We start from the raw sequence: 25,113 nt of genomic DNA, 5'->3' as shown, positions 1-25,113 counted from the left end.
GGGAAAGAAAAAAAAATTCCTAACCAGTGCTACAGATCAAGTTTCTCCTGCATCCTGGAGTCTCAAAAATGTGCTTAAAACCAAGCTTTTCAAGTGAAATTTGAGTAAGCTGACTGAAATCTTGCTGTCAAATTCCAACCCCGTGTAAACACAGAAAAAAAATATTAAAAAAACTATTCCAGAAACAACACTGAAGTGTAAGTTTCTTTCCTTGTTAGATATTTGTTAAATCTAAGTGCTTTAAGTTGACACTTTGTTCTCATACTCTCACATAAAAGCCATTTAAAAAAAAAAAGATTTTGTTCAATCCAAGACTTTTAGGATGGAGCTGGCCCCTGTGTTCAGACAACATTATTATATTAATCATCCTGAAATAAGCCTTTTAACAGAGCTGGACAGGACAACTCAATTCAATGTTTTCCAAAACCTTCATTTTCACATGAAGTTCAAATCAAAAAAGTCTTTTTCGCCCCCCTCCATGTTTCATTCATAGCAATCAAGATCTACTGTGGTTTTGGTGGGTACATTACTCACTGAGGTAATCACTAATTAAGCTTTTTGTTTTGGTAGAAGTTCTTAAATTCTTTCATCATCTCCTTACTAGCTCATGTTAACCATGCTCCTCCCCTTGCACCCCAACTCAAACAGCAAGCCCAAATATAACTTCCACAGGAAGCCTGCACAAGACACTACTGAGACTGCTTCAAGGACAAAACACCTGCCATTTCCCACTTCACAAAGACTGTAAGTCTCAGCATGACCTCCATGCATATATAACATCTACAATTCACCCGTGATTCTTTCATCAAAATACATACTTTCTAATTACAGAAATTTATCACAGAAGGACCACTATGGATGTACAAGGGAAATACAGTGGTCCAAACAAGATTTCCATCTTGTAATAAATATTTTACTATCTTCTCCTTCCCTGACCCTCCCTCATCCACACCTCCTTGAGTTTTATAAAGCCTGGTGCCTTACATCTCAAAACATCCTTCTAGTTGATTGCAGAAGTGATTTTAGTGGCTATGATTCCAAGACAAGTAATAAACATTAAATTAACAGTTACCAAAAAGGTGAGAGCAACATGTTTGTAAGCTTTGAAATATAAACTTTTACCTCAGCTGTAATGCCACTGGCAGCTATATTTTAAAGTATATCCAGTTTTCCAGTAAAATGGTGTAAGCAAAAACCTTTGGTTAGCAAAGCAGAAATACTGCATGAACTGCAACTTCATCAAGAAATTTCAGAACATCATTTCAGCAAGGCATGTGCTGTTCAAGAGCCCAGGTTTCTAAATTTCAAGCCAACTAGACTTCAAAATAAGTTCATTTTCATAGCTTAGAACCAGAACAAACCATGTCCAAACTACATAATCAAATTTTTATAAAAATTAAGGTTTAACATTTATTTTACATCTAGCTTTCCACATCCATGTGGGGACAAGGAATCAGAATGTACATAACTATAAGCAGTGCAAAAGTGGTGCCAGTGTGAAGTCACAGATGCACAACAAAGTGATAGAACAAGACTAGAGAAAATGAAGCTATGGATGTTAAGAATGGAGACAAAAAAACCAAGAAACAAGGAAAAATGTGAAGGAAGAGGGCAGGAAAGAGGAGAGCTGGATGTTTAATAATGCCCTTGTTGCTGTAAAGATAAACTAATGGCACAAAACAATGTTTCTTGTAGAACAAAAATCCAATAGCAATGAGTCTTTATTCACGTTTAGTCACCTGACATGAGGAAAGTGTCTGTTGCATTAGAATAGTCATCAATGTAAATGGCAGCATGGCTGAACAAGTCCTTTTCAATGGTAACGAACATCCCACATAGTAAAGTCACTTCAACACAGCCTCATGACAATTCCCACATCAAAACAGTACTTTATTTTATAATTTTTTGCCTCATCATTACTCCCACATTAAGATCTTTCAGCTGTCAAGTGTACAAGGTGAAGAAAAAGGTTCTCAGTCAGCAAACACAGGTGCATCAGGAAGTATCTCCACAATACACCGCTTCGGATCTGCTGGGTCCCAAGTCCATCCTTGAACGCTGGGCTCCCAGCACCAAGTGTAGCACACTACTAAGGCTACACTATGTTAGCTTATTAATTCTGCATACATCAGGCTGAACAATGTGTCAACCTGCAACAGACTGAGCATTATAACTGAAAATGGCAAAAGTTTCACTCTATTGAACTTTACATCATTATTTGATGTTAAACAATGAGGCAAATCCCAACAGTATATACAAAAACCAGCTTTGCTTTTACAAAAGATTTTGTTTCCCATATTGATTAATCCAGGCAGCTAATTCATTGGTTTATGCAACTTTATTGAAGAAAATAAATCAATTAACTAGTAGAGCTATTAGTTGATCACTCATCCATTGACAACTTGCATCATTTATTCAGTGCTATATTAAACAGTGTTTGGAAGACAGATTAACTAATAGCTCCAAGCCTCCTAACAAAATTTAAATGAATTACAAAAATGTTCTTAGACCCTATTTTGGAATACAAGGGATGTTTGACTTCCAATTTCCATTCTCTGTAAAACAAGAACTGGTCATTCCTTTATTGACATGCATAAGATACATCACATTTTCTGTTCTGCTGATGCTATAGATTCAGTACCAATTCTCCAGACACATCAGTTATGAGCAAAAGTATATAATAAAACCTCAGTTCTCTAACACTGGAAGGTTTGGAACAAGATGGATGTTGCTACAGCAATGTTACTTCTTTGATGGGAGAAAACTGAACATCCATCTCCCCTCCCCCATTCAGGTGGTATCTTCAGTATCTGTTAGAGCAGTGAGGAATGTTTGTTTGTTTTTAATCTCATAACCAAGTTAGAATGAAGACATTGGCCACATAATACACATGCTCCATTAAAAAAAATTCTGAATCTTGGGCAATTGTTCTTGTGTAACTACTTTACAGATTCTAAAAGCAGTTATTGTCCAAAGCTGGAAGAACTAAAGTCTTCTCAGATGAGCATGTGCATGAATGGAAGGAGGTAAACAAAAAAATAAAAAAGATGAGGTCTGATAGGGGAGCAGCCGGATAAGAAAATCAAAAAAGGAACAGTAATTTAAAGTTTATTCCAGCTATAATGCAGGTTATTCTGACTTTAAGGTAGCATCACATGGCATACTTCTGAGTCCATTCTCGCGATATTCTGTTGTACCTGCAAACAAAATCAGGAACTGAATTAGTGTCAGCATGAAAATTACAATTTCCTAAACAGTTAATCATTGTGTCATTTTATCCCCATCTCCCTATTCTCTTCACACTAAGAAAAACCTCTTTCTATACTAAGATATGCTTGAACTGAAAAAAATGAACACATCCCCCCCTAGACTGACTAGAATATCCTCTGATTTATACGAGACACTTTAAAATTCAAGGCAAGCAGATTTGCTAGAAGTCCGTTGTGAAAAACTACTGAAGGCGACTAGAGACCACTTGGGGTGGGAGAGGCAATGAGAGCATTTTGTTTAAATATTGTCCTTAGGTAAAGATTACCATATCACATGCCGTAAGTAAAGATTACTTGGTTAATAGTATCATTGGATACAGAATGTCAAAGTTTCACATTTTAGAGTAAAACAATACTAAGCATTTCTTCCCACATAAATATACTGCTCAGACAATTCTTAAAAAGGACATTAAAAGAATATTTAAGTACACTACTTCCACAGGAATTGAGCTGACAATTAGTTTGTACTTAACTCCATGCTTGTCAGTAAGAAGTTAATTTTCAACTATACAAGCAGAACATAATCCCCATTCATTTTCCTAGTTTGTATGTAGAAGACAGGCACTGCTGAATAATAACAAGTTGAAATTTGGATTGTCTAAATTCACCCATGTCTAACCATGAGGTCTCCCTCAGGGCATCACTTTTAAGGAAATTCTGACAAAATCTGAGTAAATACTTACCAGAACAAGTTGACAAGCTGGCTCAAAACTTGATAATTATTTCATACTAATTTGTTTTTTGGCCATGCAAGAGCAGTATCTGTGAGAAATAGTGACTAGCCAATACATTTCACACTAACCACAGATCAAGCTGTTAAATAACCAAGTTCAGTAACTGGTGCATCCATTATCTGTTAGTTAATCCAGTGCCTTATAGCATGCAGCACCCAAGTGCTGACAAGTTTCCATTTTGTTAAATGCACCATAATGTGCAGATATTCTTACCCTACAGCATAGCGTATTTCTCTGTCCACTCTCTTGCTAACCTATTGTACCTAATTGGACAAGTATATTTAGCATTAATATAGATATAGATGTAAAAATCAAGTCTAATTCATATAATTCTATCTGTGCAAAATGTTAAAAACACACAAGGAAAAAAAAAGTTGTTTCAACACAGATAGGAAGAGAGTTACAAAGCCTTTTTTCAAGGGGAGCAACCAAAATTAAAGGCCAGGCTGCTAACAAAAGAAAGGACCAAAATAACAGGTATCTCTTCCTCAATATGAAGATCTGTTCTATTTATGCATGGTAAGCAAAAGACTGGGTAATACATACTTTAAAATACTGCCACGCATGTGCGAAAAAGTCTCCTTCACCCACAACTTCAAAGATACTAAGCCCCTTTGTTTTTAAATTATGCACTACCAAGAATAGGTACTTCTTTGACACACAAGTTCTCTCCATTCCAGATTTTCACAAAAGGCTCACTCAACACAATTCCTGTCCGACAATGTACTCTTACAAACCGGTAAAATACTAGTCTTATGCAACTCTGCACTTACTTGTCTCTGTCTGTTTTATAGATACGTGCAATCTCTGGCACTAGTGGGTCATCTGGATTTGGATCACATAACAGCGAACAAATGGATAAGAGAACTGTGAAAACAAAAAGAGAATTCTCTCAATAGCAAAACAGGAGCAACCACCTCAGAAACAATAGAGCACACATCTTTGCATTAGCACAATATCAGCACAGAAAAGAACCTAAAAAGCCTTTTCCCGATATATGGCAAAAATAAATTTGTAACCCACTCTAAATAAAAAGCCCAGAATAACTTAAAAGTTCGTAAGAACTATTTGTTTCCTATTTCCTAATACTTGTAGCTGTCAGTAAGCACACACAAGAACAGCACTGTTGTCTCCTGCACTATGATGCAATGTAGCAGCCAACAAAAGCATGTTATTACGTATTCTGCTGACCAGCATATTCCATGGCTTTAATCACTAAAACTAAACTTAATTTTTTTTAAAAAAACAACAGAGAAAGAATTCAGTTTGTAAGACAGCAATACCCTGGTCTGCACTGATAAAACTACATGTATGTTGTAAAATAAAGGAGTAACACTGTTGTAGGCAGCTATGTGGACTTAATCCTCTACTCTTGCAGCAGCTTTGAAAGAAAAACAATAGTGACAGCATTAAAATGTGGGGAAACCACATTTAAATCAGAAACCTACTCCTTAGACAGGATTTACAAGTTCTACAGACAAAGGAGCACTTTGATGGATCTGTTGAAGCCACAGTGACTAGTGGCTTTGAGGCAAAACAAAATTTGATCATCGTGAAAATATTTGAGAATTAACTGTTGTTTACTATAGTAAAATGAGGAAAGCTACAAAGCTTCTATTGCAGCACCACATCAATTTATCCTGAGGTAGAATCAGTAAGCTTAGTTCATGATGTAATAAAATGCCTGTGCACAGTGGCAGAAAGCAGCATGTATTAATAAGTTTTCTTTTATTCATCTACCTGAGAAATGCCAATGTAACTCTGCATGTAATTCTAGACAGAGTCAGTCAAAAAACTATGTAGATTTCATTATTAAAAACTGACTTTAAACTATTCTTTAAATTAACATTCAAGTGCATATCTAGATGGACAGCTTTAAACAAGCAGTTTCTCAGCCTTAGCTCAAATACACCACCACAGGCCTGTTTCAATCCAAATGCTGGCAGATTCCTCTGGAACCAAACTAGTAATCTCTGCTAAGAATACTGAAGCAAGTAAGTGGCCAGACAAGGCCTTACTTAAACAACCATGTAGCAGAAGGTGTTAGAAAAAACAAATATCCATTAAAAATGCAGTAAGCTATCATTATCCAATTGGCAAAACATCGGCTAGAATGAGAACGCCAAATCAAGAGACAGGTAAGAACTCAAGACAAAGCTAAAAGCACAGTATTCAACACAAGATGGAAACATTTCTCCTTCATGTAAGTTACCTTTAGAAATAGTTAAAGCAGGAGACCACTGTGATCTTAGAATATCAAGACAAATGCTGCCATTACTGTTAATATTTGGATGATAGATTCTTGTTGTAAATGCAACCTGCAACCAAAAAAAAGAGCATGTTTTGGTCTATGACAATAATTATGTTACCCTTTGTCTTCAGTCAAGCTATTTAGTCAACTCAATTTACTCTAAAAGAAAATAATTAAGCAGTTAAACTGCATCATATTCAAGGAAATTCATCCAAGCCACAACCTCTCAGTTTCCAATTACTAGGTACTCTATTTCAAACAGAGAGAGGGGTAGTGTGAGGCTGTGTTTTAACCACAGGTGCCTGCATCATGATGAAGACAGTCAACAGAAGTGCCTGAACCAAGGTAGCACTGCTATCACAGAGCTAAAGAACTTCAAACACTGCGATCACTCCAAGTGTGTACTTTCATATTGACTGAAAAGTGGAAGACCATGCTAATGGCTGGTAAAGCTACAAAAAAAGAGAATATTTTGCAATTACTGTAAAATTCTAACAGATACTATCTTCACTGATTTTAGGCACTCAGCAAATTAATCCCTATTCAGTGTCCTACAGACCAACCCAAAGAGGTACATTGTAATACCTGACAGCCCCCTCAGCAAGAATTCTATCATAGTAATACAAAGCTACTAAGTTTTCCTATCAATTAATAGGAATAAAACGAAACATCGCTCCAAGACATTCAGAATTCACATATATGAATTTGCTCCTAAAATACATGCTAACATACCTATTTTTGTGGTAGTCAGAGAGGGACCTAGCCATCCAATATACTGTGAGGATATGTGAAATGAAGTGAGAACTTGGCAATATTACAACACAGATGCTGACAGATTCTGTCCTGTACTCAGTTCTTTAAAGGACACTAATTGCACAAATGAGAAAGCAATACTTACCTTAGGTGGTTTGAAAGGGTAGTCTGTAGGAAAGTGAATTGTCAAGAAGAATACACCACCCTGATATGGACTGTCATTCTGTCAAAGCAAGCAAATAATTCTATTAAGATCTTCAGGGCTAAATATCACTAAAGATGTTTTTAAGTAAATAAAAGCAGAGGAAATTTGTTTGAACTACTGAATTGTTTAATCCACCAATATAAGAGAGATGCCATTAAAATTCAATTACTACTTCCTAAGGTAAGTGATACAGAACACACAGAGGTCACTTTCTGTATGGACCTCTTTGCCTGAGCTAATGCTTCATAGAAAACAGCTTCTCTGACAATTCACTCAGGACAAATTGGCAAAAGGATTATAATGCCTCTGAGACAGCTCCAAGAAGTAATGTTAACAGAGTGATGATCCTGTCAGGTTAGAAAACCTCAAGTTCTGTGGTTAGAGCTATTCTGTTATGACCACTGAAGTTTGCAGTGGCCATGGACAGCTCTAAGGGCCTCCCATTCCCCTCTAAGTTCCGTCTTTGGCTAAGGCATTGCTCAGTCCTGGCGAAAAGCTACAAATACAAAGCTAACTCCTTGTTCCTTGAAAAAAAACCTTGAAACAAAAGTGAAACAAAAAAAAAAATCCCACCCCACCAGCACCACCAAACAAAAAAAACCCCACCCATCAAGATTAAAGTGAATTCTTCCTCCCTTTTGGTATTAGAAGTTCACTGTAATCTAGTACGGAAGAGTATTTTACATTTCCCTACTTTAAGGAAACAATTATGGGGATAATTCATTCAGGTGCTAACAATTAGCAGTAAAGCAACATTTGGAGGCAAAAAAGTGATACCAAGTACAGCACAAATGGACTGACTAAATAGGAACTGCGTACAGGTTATGAGAAGAAAGAGGTATGAAGTTTCAACTTGAAACAACAACTAAGTTTCTGAAATAGAGCTAACAACTTCATTGTTTAACCTGAAGACTAGAATGCTTTTAATTCCAGATTCAGGGCTAAGGAAAATTAATCTGAGACACACATGGTACACTTCTGAATTATTTCTAAATTGAATTTTCATATTAATTGCAAGAACATTTCACCAAAGGAAGTAACTACATCTTAGTTAAATATCAGAAAATTAAATTCTGCAACACAAGACAAGGGACTCAAACCTGAAAACATATAGGTTATACCCTACCCAATCTCTGCTGAAAATCTAGAAATCAAGATAGAACCTCTTGTATTCGGTCAACCGATACTATATGAGGCCTTGAGGAGCCAGAAAGCAACCCTTTTTTACTGCACATATTCTGGGGATGTTTTAGTAATTACAGAAATCCCTCTTAGAATGTGTTAAACTAATCCAAGTTCTCTTAAATCTATCTAAGAAAATCACAGCCTGTAGAATATCCTATTGCATAGGTGGAAGGCCAGATATTGGTTCTACAATCCTCATCTGTTATTCAAGGCACTTGGTAACACCAGAGGAGTACTAGAACTACTAACACCACACTCCTGTCAGGATACTGCCCATTCCTGGATCAGTAACACAGACCTTTGACATCACAAAAACCATATGGGAAAAAAGGAGCTATACATTATTAAAGCAGAAGGGGAAGCTAAAATTAATAATCCCAATTTAAATTCCACTGATGTTTAACACCTTATGACCACGCAGACACCAGCCATGTAAAAAAATCACACTCAGTATAGCGTAGAAAGAACATTCCTTGCCATTTAAGCATGAATACAGTTATTAAACAATTTTATCTTTTTGAGGCACCTAGTTACAATTGCTGAGGACCAGGGACTTTGGATTGGAGAATCATTTTTCCATTAGAGGTGAACCTCTAATACGCACATTTTCCATAGCAATCTCCTAAAACCACATTTGTAGCTATATATAGTGTCAGGGCAACTCAGCATCACTGATATTTAATTTATACTCTGTAGCCACACCAGAAGCATCACATTGTGGCTGCAGATCTACTGGCATGCAATATGTGTCTTCTCAAGTTACAGAAGGTTTTGTTCTCTAAATATAGATAATCAGCCCTGAGAATTCCAGATGTCAAGCGTTTGCAGGTTATGTCTTCAGTGAAGGCAAGCATTTGCCACCTTTACTCCCACAAGGAAAAAGTCACATTTCAGGTTTCAGATGCTCATTGAACCTTTAAACATAGACTTTTCTCCTCCAGTCATAACTGGAACTTCACATTTCAGTGACTTTTTTTCCCCTTCTGTTCCTAAAAGTATTCAAGATCTCAGTACATGACAGCAGACCAAATAAGGATTCACTGTTCTGTTCTAAGATCCACAAAAAAACATCCCAACTAATTCTTGACACTGGGACCATCTCCTAGTACAAAGTTCATGCTAGATTCAAACTGTAGAAAAAGTTAAATACAAACAAAGTTTCTAGACATTAAGTGATAATGCCTAACATTGCTCCAGAGATAATTTCAGCTGAAATACATGTCCTCATGAAACATTTCAACAATAACCAGACTGATTCCCCCCCCCCATTTTCTGTTACTGCAAGGTGTACCTCTAGAACTAAAGCTTAGTAAGGGGAGTTAAAAACAAGTAAAACAAAAAACCCCACAGTTTCCTCCTGAGTAAGAGCTACTAGTTTAGTATTACGTCACAAGAATCAGAATACTTACAGGTCCCATAATTGTGGCTTGCCAATGAAACACTACAAAAGAAAAACTCTGCATTATTATCTATGTATTACATGCTTTGAGTTAGCAAAGCAAAACATAAAACTTAAGGTTACTTACTGTCATCTCCAACGGGACCTGCTGAACACTGTGCTGGAGGATCACGGGCTAAGTCACTAAGTTCCTTTTGGAAAAAAGAACAAACAAACAAACAACTGTTCAGAGAAGGAACACTAAGGAACTCAGTCATTTTCACTTCATGTCCAGCAAAAGCCTTTAACGGTCTTCCCATATACAAACACAAAAGAATGTCCAATAACAGCTATTAGAACCACTAGAGATCAGTATCAAATGTCTTTATAGAAAACAATGACCACAAAACCCACTTAAGAAGGTAAACAGCTCCAATGACTATGCTTTTCCAAATAAATACCACTACTGTCAAGACACTACTGCTGAAGAAGGGACAGAAAGGAAAGCAGGACACAGAGCCTGAGGTGGGCAAAGTCTAACCACTTTCTGATCAAGATTTTCAAGGATTCAGTCTTAGCTAGAGAAGCCTGAAGTGAGAAGAGAGAAAGCTATTAATGAGTATTCATGAAACAGAAAGCCGTATGTATGTAACACCTGATGTTAAAACTCAGAACAGAAAGAAAAAAACCAACAGAAATTCAGTTTCATTTTCCCTGCTACCTCCAGCAGGGATATATCTTGCATAGACTGAAGTAGACAAGAAAATTAAAGAGGCTGGCAAATGTTAGAATCAGGCAAAATATCTGTATTTTTTATTTTAAACTTCACATTTAAGACAATTATGCCTCTAAAATTCTGAATAACTGAGCTGCAGAACAGTTCCCTCCCTTCCCCAATACAGAGGGAATGAAAAAGAAACTTCAGATGAAGATTCCTTGTGTAGTATCAAGGCTGCTGTAATGAATCAAAAAACCTCTGCGTGATTTTGTTTGAACACTCTGCAAGTTACTTGTTTGGACAGTGTCTTTTAAAATTAAATTTATTTTCAGTTTAAGTATGTAACAGATACTTTCCCTCTTCCCTGCTCTCTTTTAAATCTAAAAATGGCTTCAGGAGCTTCTATAAATCTGCACTTGTCAAGGTATCTAGAATCTAGAAGTCATGAGAAAAGGGAAAACCTTCAGTCCCTCTCCATTTATTAACAGTTGCACACAAGTTATTTTGCTACAAGTCTATACAAGCCATTAAAACAAGACCTTTCCATTACTTTGACAGACATTTAAGAAACCCAGGCATTCCTATTATGCTGGAAACATATGCATATTTGGATCAGACAGCTAACTGTTTTGTCTGGAAAGATCTTAATGTACAGCCTTTAAGTTTCACTAAATTTTTATTATGTGCAGAATTTGTAAGTGCAAGCCAACACAAAATGAGGAAAAAAAAGGTATGTTCCCTGTAACTTGAACAACTTGTTCTTTGGTAAGATGCTACAAACAGAGTATAACACTACTTCAACATGTACAAGTCCACACGTTCAAAAAACCCCAAAAACCCACAGCAAAAAAAGCAGTCGCCCCCCCCCCCCCCCCCCCCCCCCCCCGAAACTTAGTCCAGCATTTCCCTTCCCTACACATGCTGATTTTGATTAACTTTCCTGTTAACCAGACTTCTGATTTGCACTGGAATCACACTGTTTTGTAAAATAGAATTGTATCAGTTCTAATAAGCAATGGCACAATGAAGTTAGTATTATGGTTCATTTCACCGCTGCTGTTATTTAGAAACACGGGCAGCACCTTCCAGATTATCACAGTAAATCAATTTAGAGTGCATTTCTCTACACTCCCCAGTTATTATTGAGGGTTCCTGTAATACTTAATTCTGCTGTGAAATATCACTTATTAGGTTCATATGTTGTTCAGCACCATCCATGGATTTCTATTATCCATGTAAAGGAGAACAAGAAATGTAAAAAGAACCTTCAGATAGAAAGGGGTTTTTTAATTTGCCGAGTGAGGTTGTTTTTCCCATTTAACAAATACAGCAAGTTTTGTTAATCGGGCTGAGTTCTCATTCAAATATATTTTCCAGTTCTAAGAATGATCAATGGTTTCCAAAATCTGAGAGAATAAAAAGATACTTTGTCCCTTAAAATAAGTTGCAGCAAGAGAATAAGCAGAAATACACACATGTTATTATTTTAATGGAATTGTTTAGTTACTACTGGATTATATGACTTAATTGAGGAAGAAGATCAGATCCTATTTTTTTAAAACTATCACAGAGACTAAAAACTGTGAAAAGGCTCTTCATGTAGTTTATGAAAACTATAAAAACAAATAGCATGAAGACAAGGACAAGAAAAAGATCAGCGTAAGATGGACCGTCAGAGGTATGTGCATTAGACTAGAGAGCTCTTCAAAAGGCACTATCTTCAGAGAAACAAGAAATCAGTACTCAAGATAAAAATAAGGTATTTTAACACAGCAGGAAAATTAAGAGTTTATATACACGAGTTTTATATATACATGAGTATTTAATATTGCAGTCTTCAGTTGTTTTGTAATACATGTCCATACAGTTACCTCTTTTAACCACTTGAACTGTTCTCTAGAGAACAAACCAAGCAGCGATTTTCTTAAGCTAAAGGTCTTAAGTTTTGACTGGTCCCAAACAGTTCAGTAAAAAAATCTAATTGTGCTAAACAAAGCAGTTCAAAATACAGATAACGTCAGGAACACATGATACACCACTCAGCATTTCAACCACAGAGCAAGTAATTCACCCAATAAAGTAAAGTTTGTAGTAAAGCTGTTTGCTTCAGCAGTGTGAAGGTTGTGGACGAACCCGGGGAAACATGAAATTAACACTGGCAAGCATTCCCTGCTTACAGTAACACCAGACCTATTTCACCTCCCTGTTAAGTGTTTGACACTTTATCACATCTGTACAAAAGCAGGGAGACTTTTTGCAACAAGGGAGCAGAAAGTTTCCTCTGTGTAACTTTAAAAAGTGCCTCCTTCTGAAAGCTATGACTCTGCTCAATCCAACAGGCAAACTGGAATAACTGGAAACTAAACAAGCAGAGACACATGGGCTGTGATATTCTGAGTGCAGCTGAAGCATTTCATTCAAGGAAAGGGAGGAGGGTTTTTTTTTAAGGCTTCCCACTCAGCAGTAGAAACGCAAACTGACCTTCCTTCTCAGCTTAGCCATCAAGAGCTACTATAACAGAAAATATTTAATCTGAACAATATTTCTGACATCAAAACTAAGCTTCATCATCTCAGTGAGCTGATTAAAAAATTATTTCTAAGAAATCAGTTCATAATTGTTCCCCTGCTTGCACCTACTTCTCACCAAGAAGGTAAAGACCACAAGAAGTTTCATTTTACAAAGCAGTGTTTAACTACTATTTTAGAATTTAACTAGAATTTTAGAATTAAATGTTCTCAAGCACTGTTCTATAAAATTTCGACATATAAGGGCTTTATGCTTCTAATATTTCTTCCGCTGCAATACTTACTATCTCCAACTTTGCTTCTTTTAGTTTGCATTCAGTTTCAGTAGTGCCTTCCTTCACTGAGAGGTACTAAGGTACATCGCAAACTTTGTTAAAAATCCCCAAAGTAGAACTTACATTTTCCTGGAACCAGCTGCTATAACTTTTCACTTTACAGGTGGCTTAAGAAAAAAACAGAAATTCCAAATTACGAAGACTTTACATAGAAACAATAAGCCAAATTTGGTTCCGAGTGATGTGTTATATGCTTATCAGAAAGGATTAGTCTTGAATTACAACTGTGACTAGTACTCTCTGGCACTGCCAGAGGTTTCCCATATAGCTCCCGCATATCACCATTTCTGTGTCCCAGTTTCCAAATATAATGTTGTGATAGTTCTTACCTCTCCAGAAGGATGATTAGTCACTTAGCATTTTACAGATGTAAACACTGTTTAAGAAGTAAGTGCCAGTGCCACTGTTAAAGAGGACAAGGGCAACATAGCGTATACAAGAAGCAACATACATACATTTTGGCAACAGTTTTCGAAAACAGAGAGATAACTGAAAATACAGCAACAGTACTTGTCACTGCAACAGACAGACCTGCTTTAACACAAATTCAGCAGCATGGTCTTCTGCCAGTTTTACATTAAGTCTGTAGCAAGATACAGTTTTATTGGTGAAACAGATCCATTCTTAAAATTCTCTGTTCTCTTCCTCTATAAATTCATTATAAAGCTAACCAAAAAATAAAGCAGTTTTTCAAGGAAAAAATGCCTATAAAAGCTAAATAATCTGCTTGTTTTGCAAAATATAATCATAGCTAACATAGAAAATACACTTATGCTTCAACTGATGATCCAAAACATTGACATGTGAGTGCGAATGCAGGACTACAATCTTCTTATAAACCACAAGTGTAATTTTTTTTCCTGACAAAAAAAGCTGCTAACCCCCCCCCCTCCTGGCCAACAACTCCTCTTTACCATTTAAAAAGATTACAAAAGTAATTTAAAGGATGAAGAAAATTTGAAGAATGGCAAAGGATACCTCATCCAAATATGCATGAGCAAAACAGGGAAGGAAAATATTTAAGGGAACCAGTTGCTTTTCTCACAGAAGTTTTCAGGTCACAGCAAATTCAGTAAGAAATAAAAGCCTGATGCCTACCAAGCAAGGTACCAAGTAGAGCAGCATCTGTGTTAGCTCCTTTTCTTCCCATTTGTCAGAATTCGTACTCCCTGTGGCACTGCTGCTACATTTTTCTAGTTTAAGCTGGAAATAGCCAGGGCTTATTTTTAATGATAGTGGCAGCTGACTTAAATACAGAATGGCAGAAGATCACTTCCACCAGAGTGACTGAAGATCACTCATTTTCCTCCACAGGCATAAACTCACAGTTAAGATTTAATATTGGTTTGTAAAGGTTTAATACTGTTATGTAACAATTATTTTTTAAAATCATATATTGCTTTCTGCCTTGTAGTCAAGAAAGCATAATGGAAAAAACGGGGTTAATTTGCCTTGAGTTTCCAAGACAATAACTCGTTCTACCTGAAGAGCATGAAAGGTGATACAGAATTAAATGAGAAGTTTAAACTTAAAAAAAAAAAATAAGAGCACTTAAGCCAAACAAAACCCAACATTTATGAATTCTGAGTGCTTGTCTAATGTTGCCTGTGGATATTTCAAACTCTGAGCATCCAAAAATTTATCACTGCATTAGTCTCACTCATTAGCTCACTGCTGAAAACAGCTTTAAAAAAGAAGGATTGAAAGCAGCTATAAAGGGAGGGGAAGAACATTTAAGCCTGTTTGAAGATTAAGAAGTGTCAACCAGCAAAGAACTACTGCCTCATCCCACACACCTGCATTTGCAACATTCGTTTCAGCATGAAAATTAATTACCCCTGGAAGCAGAAAATAACACTTTGAAAGAACACTGAATGTGGATTTCTAAGCTGAAGAAAGCAATGGCACAATACACATCATAAGGCAAGCAGAAAATTATCAAACAAGCTGGCCTTTTGGCTAACACTTAATAAATGGATAAAAACAACGTATAATGACAGTGCGTAATACAGAAAGATGTAGGTTCCTGTCGTTTAAAAACAGACATTAGAGCAAATATGCAGAGAAAACACATGAAGAGCAGTCACAGAAAACAGCACGGGCCAAAGAGCGTAGTTTTTAAGAAACGTAAAACGTGACCAGCAATGTAACAGTTTTAACTGTCCCTATCTTGATTATTCTGCTTGTTCTACTTTACATGGTTCTCCTACCTTGAGCCTTTCGAATGGAATTTTTCAGGGTACACACTGCATATTGTCTGTACAATGTCTAGCAACAATATCATAATGATATATTAAAAGACAAACACAGAAACATTCATGTTTTAAGCCTCACACTAAGGAAGGAAATGCCAGACCGCTGTGCAACTGTAATTAAGTCAATTTGTGTGCTTGGACTGTGATACAAACCACTCAGATGACTACATGCTATCTTTCCAAAGAACCTACCTTTCAGTACACAAGCCCTTTGTGAATGAGACTATTGTCTACGGTTCTTCTCATCTGTTCTGAAATTTGGAAGGTATACAATGTAGGTACTGGTCTTCAGCAAATTTCAGAGTTACCACAGCTAAAATGGCTCACTATTGTATTCCAACCTTTCACAGAGTTCACAACCTCTGTAGCTGGACAGATCCGACTGGAAAAGGTGTTCAGTTACAAACTTGCTTTCTTGGTCACTCGCTAAAGGCATTCAGAACAGACTTGGAAAAAAAGGTGGCAACTACACCTATAGCTGTGCTTTGAACTCAAAGTTATGGCTTGCTTCCTCCCTGAAGCAACCCACAGCAGCCATCTTACTCAAGATGAAGAAAATCTGACTATTTTACACACATCAGTTCTAAGGTATTGTAACAATTACCATTCCCTGAAAATAGAACTATTAAAACACTTATTATGCTCAGTCTAGGAAGAGGGCTCTGCTATTGGCTAAAGTCGAATGAAGGGAAAAGCATGAGGAACTGGCTAACTACCTATCCATTCAGTGATAACCAGGTATGTTAATTATGGCATTTCCAAGCTTTTGAATATTGGAACCTGAAACTTAAAATACTTTTTTCACTTGGAGATTTTCCTGCAAGAACCACACTGATCTTTGGTTCTTCAACCCAGGAATACAACACAGCCCTCAGAGAAGATGGTAGCTAGTGTCAACGGGACACAAGAGAAGCAGCAAGATGCACTAGTTAAATGAAACAATGACTGGGAAACAAAGGGACAGATTAAATTCAATATAGACAAATGTGAAGTGATGCACTTGGAAAGAAGTTTATTTTCAAAGTAAGGCACTCTGGTCTGATGGCTACCACTCAGGAATGAGATTTTGGCATTGTGATAGAGAATTTCACACAAATGCTAGCTTAACACTCATTAGATGCCAGGGTTTGGCATGTTACATGAGAGCCTTCCAACACGCTGCCCTGCAGCTTGTCCAAGACATGGTAACACACAGCTGAACCTCAGCCACCAGCATCTGACACATCAACCAGAAGCAGCATCTGTACATGCACTGCCCTGGACTCAATGTGACAGAGGCCTCCCAGAGTTTGCCAAGCCTACACAAACAACAACTTTGGGGACTGGTAGTGTACAGGACAAATTTTTGTATAAATCACAAGCAGCCTCAATTGGGCACTTAACCTCAGTAAATCTGCACTTTCTGAATAAAGGTACAAAAATTGTCGATGTTCTCAAGAAAACATATGGAAAGGAGGATCATATACTAAAGTTATCAAATTAATATTCTTAAATAACACCACATCTGTAATCACTGTGGTGAATTAATTGTTTAGATGTAGTCTGATACATTATATCTGAAATTTAATTATTTAACCTAATAAACTCTGAAAATCAGCTCCCCTTTTAAAAAGCTGTCTTGACTTTTACCAGTCCATGTTTTGTAGGAACCCAAAGATGCATTGAAAGCTATTGCAACATACTATAGGGGTATATTGTACAAACACAGCTATGTGGGGATGATTACACTATCTTATCCACAGCTGTACAATTGCTCTATCATATTATGCTACTGTGTATAACTACCCCTCATAATGGTTCTGTGTTTTGAACAGCTAGTGGTAGGGATGCAAAACTAAGGCTCACACTGAGCCAACAGACCATAAAAAAAAAATAAAAAAAAAATCAAAAACTGTTTCTGGAGTACTGCTCTTATAGCTGAATTCCACCTCAGCTATCTAGAGAATGCTGATATCCACAAGGGTCTTAAAAAAGCACATCAGACTGCAACCTGAATTAAGGGGATAGAAGGGGGCCATTGCTCATCTGGCAAACTGTCATTTAGGAGATTTTGTATCATTCAAGGCAAGAAGAAATTAGAAGAAAGCTAAAACCAAAGTCTTAAGTTATCTCATTTAGAGAATTACCTGATATTATTACTGAAATAGGCCAGCAAATTTTGGGAAATACTGCCTTAGAGCAGGACGCTCATATTTACTAGTAATCTAAAAAAGCTCTTGGAAGAGCTCACGGAAGTGATGAGCACCTGGCCAACCTAGCTACAGGTTACAGAGAAAGCTTGCTATAAAGTTAACTGAGCACATAACACAATCCTCATGCCTTCCATCAAGAAGACCTAAAGGCACTTTAAGCATCTGCACTCAGTTCAGCTTGCAACTCTGGTGTCCAGATGCTTGTGGAAAGGATTAAACATTTGTCTCCTCATTCTTTTACTGGGCCCTAACATTTGCAAAGCAGTCTGCAATCCTCCCATCTTGCTTTCTTAAAAACCAGAATAAAAAAAACCCATCACAATTACACTGGAAAAAACTGCAGGGGGTCTTGAAGATGTCTAGCATATCATGACTCTCAAAGGGATGAGGTTCAGAACAAAGGCTTCCTTTACACAAAATTCTAATATTCAAGTTTACTGTTGGTAAGAAGGCTCTGAACAATGTTTACAAAATTTTAAAAATCCCCTCTATCTATTTAGCTTTCAGTCCTGAATCCTGCAATGCTCTATTTGGCTCGTTTTTCAGTATTAAACCTTGTCTATATCGAAGAGTTGCCAAAGGCATAAACACCAATTTAAACTTGTGAATGTAATTTTAACTAAATTTTTTTGCAAGGCTTCCCCAACACAGTGTGCCACATTTAATGTATCAGATCAGTGCCCCATAAACAGCCCACTGAAGAGAGTTTTTTAAAAAAGCTCCTGTATTTTCCATTTAGACTTTGAGGTATTAAATTTAGATTCAAGAAGATTAAAACACTGTTCAGCATGTACAACTCAGTTTAAGACTCTTCTGAAAAAGCCAACTTGACAAAAAAGCAACTGCATATAAAAATGCATTACTGACTGCTATCATGTATACACTCTCGCTGCTGCTTTCATTTCTTACCCTATTTTTTTCTGCATATGATACCAGCAGGTTACTACATCACATCAGTTAAAGGAGAAAATGCATGCCTGTAACTCAGGCTTTTCAGTGTAAGCTACAGCATTTTAGCCTAAACTATCAACAAAAGTCAGCTTATACCAAGATATCAGGCCTAATGCTGAAGTGCAGACCACATGTTCCCATCTGCCAGCTCTGATGCACAGGGGAGGGACTGATACAAGAACACAGGGCAGACAGTTAAAGTGGCAAAACCTTAATATTTGCAACAGGAAGATTTATCAGAGATTGTGCATCAATGCCCTAATCTGAATTACACAAAAGCTCTACCCTTTTCCACTCCTCCTTACCAGCTGTCACTTTGCATCTCAGACAAAGTTAAGAGCCTCCATCCTCTCTCCTTCAACAGTTCAACCCAGCGGATGCAGAGAAAACATCCGTGGGTAGGGGATGATGCCAGGCTAGAGGTGGCCTCTCAGATGAACAGAGATGCCTTTGGCAAGAGGCAGTTTACTGCTCTGTATTCAACAGCTGCTACATACAGCTGTTTACATCCTTCCCCCCTTTTTTACCCATTAATGTGAGTGCAAAGAAAGGCATTAGTGCTTCAGAGCTGGTTACAGACTGGGGAGGCGGTTGAAGGGAGCTCATTCTGGGGAATTCTACAGCAGCTCTTCTGTAGAAGAAACTCATACAGGGAATAATAGCAAAAGCATTGGCTTACTTTCAAAAACAAATCTTTAAAAGCTGGAATAATCATAAAGAAAATGTTGTCTGGACAACCTTTTTTTCAGCCTGTACATTATCCCACCCAAATCCTTAACATACTGGAGAACTCAATTTTTAAGGTATGCAAGAAGTACCCCTCTAAAGTTGATCTCTGAAGTTCTGTAAATTACTTAAGTGAAATTACGATCCCCTTCTCCCCTCATTCTAATGCACACATTTAAAGATCTAAGCAGACGGGGAACTTGTTCCACAAGCACAGTGCACAGTTAACAGGAAAAATCTTTGAGCTACTGCAGCCCAAACTTTCTAGTTAAGGAAGCATCAGTTTTCCTCTCTAATAAAAAATTACCAGTTCTGAAAACACATTCAAGACCCTAATGCTGGACTTGAATATGGGTATCAAACCTACCCAATTAAGAAGCATTATTACAATTTTAATGATACTAATTTCATAGTATAAATGTAACTTTTGACTATTCTGATAAACTAAATCTTGCACAGCTTTTAAGCGATGACTTTATCTGATGCTGAGTATTTTTATTCTGACTTTTAAAAAACACTGACATTCTTCAATACTAGTGCTTCCCAAACTCCATTACTGAAATCTCATGATTTAAAAATCAACCACTGCCTTCTGGCTCAACATGGCCCTTCTAACCACTGCACTGCATTATCTACTTGATGCAGAACTAGTCTACCCCTGGATATGGGAAATAGTTAAGGTGAACTAACTTAACTAAAGTCAAAAAGGCAATTCAATACATACAAAGACTACCCACAAACGTTTAAAGAATTTTAACTAAGCTTACATCAACTGCATTTCATTAACTAGTTAATCTTAACTTTCTGAGCCCCTAAACAGACAAATCTAGACTTCTAGACATTCAAAGCAGAACATCAATCACATAACTTTAAGTTATTTAACTATTTTGAGTAAGCCCAGCAAACTAAATCCAAGACTGCCTGCATGAATATTGTAGGTTTCATCCAAAGCAGAAAATTCCAAATAGCTTTTTCTAGTTCAGCTGATTTTTTAAAAATTTCATACTAAGTTCAAAAGAAGAGAGTAGAAGTTTAAAACAAAAGGAACCGGCAGGCTGTATGACTCTTAACTGAATCACCTCCATAAAAGCTACACCTTCGGTTAAAGTAACATAGATTTATTTGCATGCTGCCTTCATTGCTGTGTATTACCCATATTTTTCAGAGATTGGACGTATCTCCAAGGATAGCAGCACTTCCTGCTATGAGCATCTGGAGGAGGGGGGAGTTAAAGTTGCAATTAATTATACATCTAGGAATAGCACTGGGAGCTACAGCCTTGAGCAAAATAGTTATTTAGTTTCCACTCCACCACTGCCAATGGAAGCCACCTATCTGTACTTAAGTAGGAATAAATGGTTTTGCCATCCTCAGCCTTTAGCTTCCAGGATGCCAACTCCACTTAAGATTTTCCCTGACAACCCTGACAGGATGCTGGCTCGTGCTATGCTTAACCAAATGGACATAAAACACAGCAGGCACAAGTTTTCTTAAGGATTTCACAGACAAGAAATTTCATGTATACATCTCCTGTATTAATTCTATTTTTAGTCTATCAAGATCACCACTTAGGCCTTTTATACTACCTCACCTTAATGGATGCATACAGCAGCAATAAAATGGGCATACATCAATGATGTAACATTCCTAAGTTTTCTCAATTTTACGCATTCCCAATTCCCTACTCCCACATAAATACCTCCCTACTACCGGATCATCATCATTTGAACCGGAAACACCAACATGCTGCAGCAATTACAGGATGTACGTTTAGCAGGTACCACTAGATACTTCAGACAAAGACGATGTGCCAGAAGCACGTATCAAGCATTTAGATAAAACCTCATAAATCAACATGCATTTGTTCAAAATTGGAGAAAAAACTTGTCTTCAGGAGAGGAAACAGTTAAAAAGAACGTAGGTTTACATTATTCCATGGCAAAAGCACTTGCTTGTTACAGTAAAACAACTGCCACTCTTGTGCAAAGCAAGTCTCATCAATAAAAGCAGAGTTTTGCCAAACGAATGCAGGCTACCCTGAGGGCAGATGGCACAGATGCAGTGATGAGCTTCAGCATAACATAATCGTTCTGGGACTGGCTAGGTACCTGACAACTACTTCAGTTCGAAGCACCCTTTATAAAGGCTGTTCCAGAAGTAGATAACCCAACACATGACACAGGAATACCCATGTGTTTTAATTTTAAGCCTAAAGTAGAATTTGTCGGTTATGTTTTAAGTAGGTGTTGCCATATTCTGAATGTGTAATACACTTCAGATTGAGTTTACACAAACACAGTCCGAAAGTCTGATTTACCCAATACAATAAAGAATTTCATTTTGCCTGATATGTCACGTCCACAAAGAGGAAGTCAGCCAGACTGAAAATACCTTCGCGGATGCATTTGGGATGTCATCTGCTGCAGGAGACAATGAATTCTAGTCCTGACAGGTAATATCACAAGTCAGACTAAATCAGGTATGTGTGATTACAATGTTCTGAGGTCCTGGTCTCTCTTTAGCCTGTTCTGATCTAGTGCCAACAACGTACTACAAGGAAGCAGAGAGTTTCAAGGTCTGACCACTGACCTTATGACTGGAAAACAGGGGATCCCAGCTCGCTGGTGACCGAGTGCCATTCTCTGGCTTTACCAGTTGGCAAGATTAAAATCTAAATTCACAGCCACCTTGTTACAAAATTGACCCTGCTATTTTTGGATTTCAGCCTCAATCCCAGTAGACATCCCTATCAGAAACAATTTCTCGGAAGTAAGCAGCTTGTAAGCAATGGTTTCAGTTAGCAAAACATCACTTTCCAGGTTAGCAAACACAAAATCAGAACTGTAAACCCTATGTGAATTTGGAAGTTTATCTTGTAGTATAGTGTGATTAAAAATAGCATCTTCAACAGAAAAAAAAAAGCCAAAAACCAACCAGAGAAAAAAACCAAACCTTAGCCCAACTGTCTCAGCAATCTTAAACTCTAGCACTGGGCAATTGAAGCAGCTTTTGATACTACACAGTGCCATAGACTATAATGACCAATACAGGACTGCACACAACAGGCTAAAACCTTTGTCAATGGTATGACTTACTGATTCAAGAGTCATGCTGAATCGTTTTAAGGTTTTGACCACCAGATTACTACATAAGTGGGGGCTTGCCTTGGTTTATGTTTGACAATAAATGCTTACCTGCAGTGCCTGAGTGTGTTTCATAAGCATAAGTTGATGACAAAGCATACCAGGGAGTATCCTAGCTGTGTTTCAACTCAAGTGATATCATCCACTAATACAAGGGAACAAGTTCTGATGGCAAATTCAAAAGAAATTGTTTTGTAATTCTTGTAAGAGTGTACCCGTAATTTGAAGACAATTAATTCAGCTAGCACTCATCCAAAACAGATTTACAATTCTCAGGGATAACAGAATTGTCCTTTCACTGATAACTTATAAATAACGTCATTTTGTCTAAAATATGCCCACAAGCACTACCAAAGAGATGTGAAATTACACGAAGACTAACAGATGGCAAACTTTATAATAGATGGCAAACCGTCTGTAGAAGGCGTTTTGTGCACCGAAGTTTACTTCACCGATTTCAGGACACACTGACTTTCTGCCATCTTGCCAGGCTACGAGATGACCAAGAAACTCCTCTCAGCTCTTGAAATACGTAAATGCTCCACGTAGCTCGCGTAGGAGCGCAGATCAAGAGCGACTTCCCGGTAACGCCACTGTGCTGCCATCGCGCTTGCGATTACATCCCAGCAAAACCCAAACGCGAAGCGCTGCCGCCGAGAAACCCGAAAGCCGCCCAAGCGCAACCCTCATGCCGGCAGCCTTCTTCCCTGGAAGAGGGTATTTTTTTAAAAAAACAAACAGAAAACAACAACAAAAACCAACAACACACCCCCCTAAAAAAAAAAACCTTTCATCACCTCGGCATTTTTTCCGAGTTAGCCGCGAAGTTACTCCACCCGGCTCCGATTGTGCAACGGGGAGGCGGCGGCGCGGTGCGCGCTCCCGCCCGGCGCGGGGGGCGAGGCGGCCGTCGGTCCCCGGGAGGGCCGAGCCGGCCCCTGGCTGGAGGCGGGGAACGCGGGGAGAGGATGGCACGGCGGCAGCTGCTCCGGAGCCGACGGCAGCGCGGACGTGCGTGTGTGTGTGTGTCATGTTATTGCAGAAAGCGAGAGATCCCGGAAAGAGCCCCAACTAGGCGAACCGGCCGCCATCTTACAATGCGGGAAAGAAGTTGCACGCCAGAGGGGAGAGACCGGCCGAGTGGCCGGCTGCCTGCCCCGGGAAGGGCCGGCATCGGACCGAAAACCCCTCCGGCACACACGGACCGGCACCACGCGGCCCGGCCGGCGGCGGAGGGACAGCGGCGGCGACGCCACCGCCGCGCCGGACTGGCTCCGGGTTGCGCTGACATTTGAGCGCCCCCGGGTGCTGCCGCTCTCCGCTCGCGGCAGCGGCGACGCCCGCGCCCTGGCCCCAACCGAGACCGCTCCTCCCCGCCACCCTCCGGAGCCCTGGTCGACCTGCGAGGCCCCGGGCCTAGGCCCGGAGAGAGCGGCCTCACCGCCCCAGCCGGGCCGCGGCCTCCCCGGAAGGAGCCGGCCGCCGCCGGGCCTCGCTCCGCCAGCCTCCCGCCTCCCCGTTCTCCCCCTCGCCGAGCCTGGCTGGCGCAGCCCCGAAGCCGTGCCCCTCTCCTCCCCGGGCGGGGGGAAAGGGAAAGAAAAACCAAAAAATTTAAAAAAAGAAACCGAAGAGGGGAAAGGGGGGAGAGCGGGGGGGCAGGCGGAGGAGGAGCCGCGGCGCTCACCTTGTTGATGCGTTTCAGCGCCATTGTGTGCGAGTGCCGCCGCCGCCGCCGCCGGGCCCGTCTGTGCGCCGCGGTGACTCCGCGCTCCGCTCGCGCCGAGGGGGGGCCGGGAGGGAGGGAGCAAGCGAGGAGGAGGAGGAGGGGGAGGAAGGCGGAGAGGGGGGAGGGGGCAGCTGCGCTTCTCCTTCCTCCGGAAACAGCCGAGGGGGGCGCCCGAGCGGAGCGCGGCGGCCGCTCAAGAGTCCTGCTTGCCTACGGGCAGCGAGGCCGTGCGCCGGGAGGCTGCCGGGGGAGCGCTCCGCCCGCCGCGCCGCTTCCCGTCACCGCCGGGATCAGGGAGGGAAGGAGCGGGGGTGGGAGGAAACCCGAGAGGCGCCGCCCGCCCGAGAGAGAGGGCGAGAGAGCCCCAAGAGCCGCCGCCGGCCAGGCCCAGACGCCGCGGGAGGGCGGGAGGCGGAGCCGGCCGTGAGGGGCGGGGTGGCGCTGGCGGCGGCGGCAGCGCCTCGCCCCGCCCCCCCGGGGGCGAGGGGGGAAAGGGGCGGGACAAGCGCGCCGTGGCCCAGCCTAGCCCGCCCGGAGGAGCGGGGGGGCGTGTGCGGTCGGGCGAGTGGTAGGCGCCAGCGCCGCGCCGGGAGGGCCGGGCGCGGAAAGGGGCAGGAAGGTTCTGCGGTTGCCCACGGCGCCGCTTCCTGCCGCCGCCCCAGCGGGGCTGCCCCGCCGTTCCGCTGCGGCGCGGCGGGCGCGCGCTTGCGGTAGCCCCCTGGGCGTGGTGGCCGCCCCGCTGACGACAAGTCCCCGCCTCGCCG

At 40.0% G+C, this 25,113-nt stretch overlaps 1 protein-coding gene across 2 annotated transcripts; it reads right to left on the bottom strand.

The window, feature by feature from the left end:
• Window positions 1-1,703: 1,703 nt before the first annotated feature.
• UBE2D3 (ubiquitin conjugating enzyme E2 D3) lies at window positions 1,704-25,011 on the bottom strand. 2 transcript variants are annotated; one of them, XM_074905508.1, is made up of 8 exons: window positions 24,308-25,011; window positions 9,924-9,987; window positions 9,807-9,838; window positions 7,153-7,230; window positions 6,216-6,321; window positions 4,777-4,870; window positions 4,217-4,266; window positions 1,704-3,197 (listed from the first exon to the last, which is right to left on the bottom strand). In XM_074905508.1, exons 1-7 carry the CDS (start codon window positions 24,329-24,331, stop codon window positions 4,218-4,220), a joined length of 447 nt encoding a protein of 148 aa, XP_074761609.1. In that variant the 5' UTR covers window positions 24,332-25,011; the 3' UTR covers window positions 1,704-3,197; window position 4,217. The 2 variants fall into 2 exon arrangements, with proteins under 2 accessions (XP_074761609.1, XP_074761610.1); XM_074905509.1 differs by lacking the exon at window positions 4,217-4,266 and having other exon boundaries at window positions 24,308-25,006.
• Between the last annotated feature and the right edge of the window lie 102 nt (window positions 25,012-25,113).

Source organism: Athene noctua, chromosome 4 (assembly GCF_965140245.1).
Source record: "Athene noctua chromosome 4, bAthNoc1.hap1.1, whole genome shotgun sequence".
Taxonomy (NCBI): Eukaryota; Metazoa; Chordata; class Aves; order Strigiformes; family Strigidae; genus Athene; species Athene noctua.
This window is presented reverse-complemented; position numbering and strand designations above follow the sequence as displayed.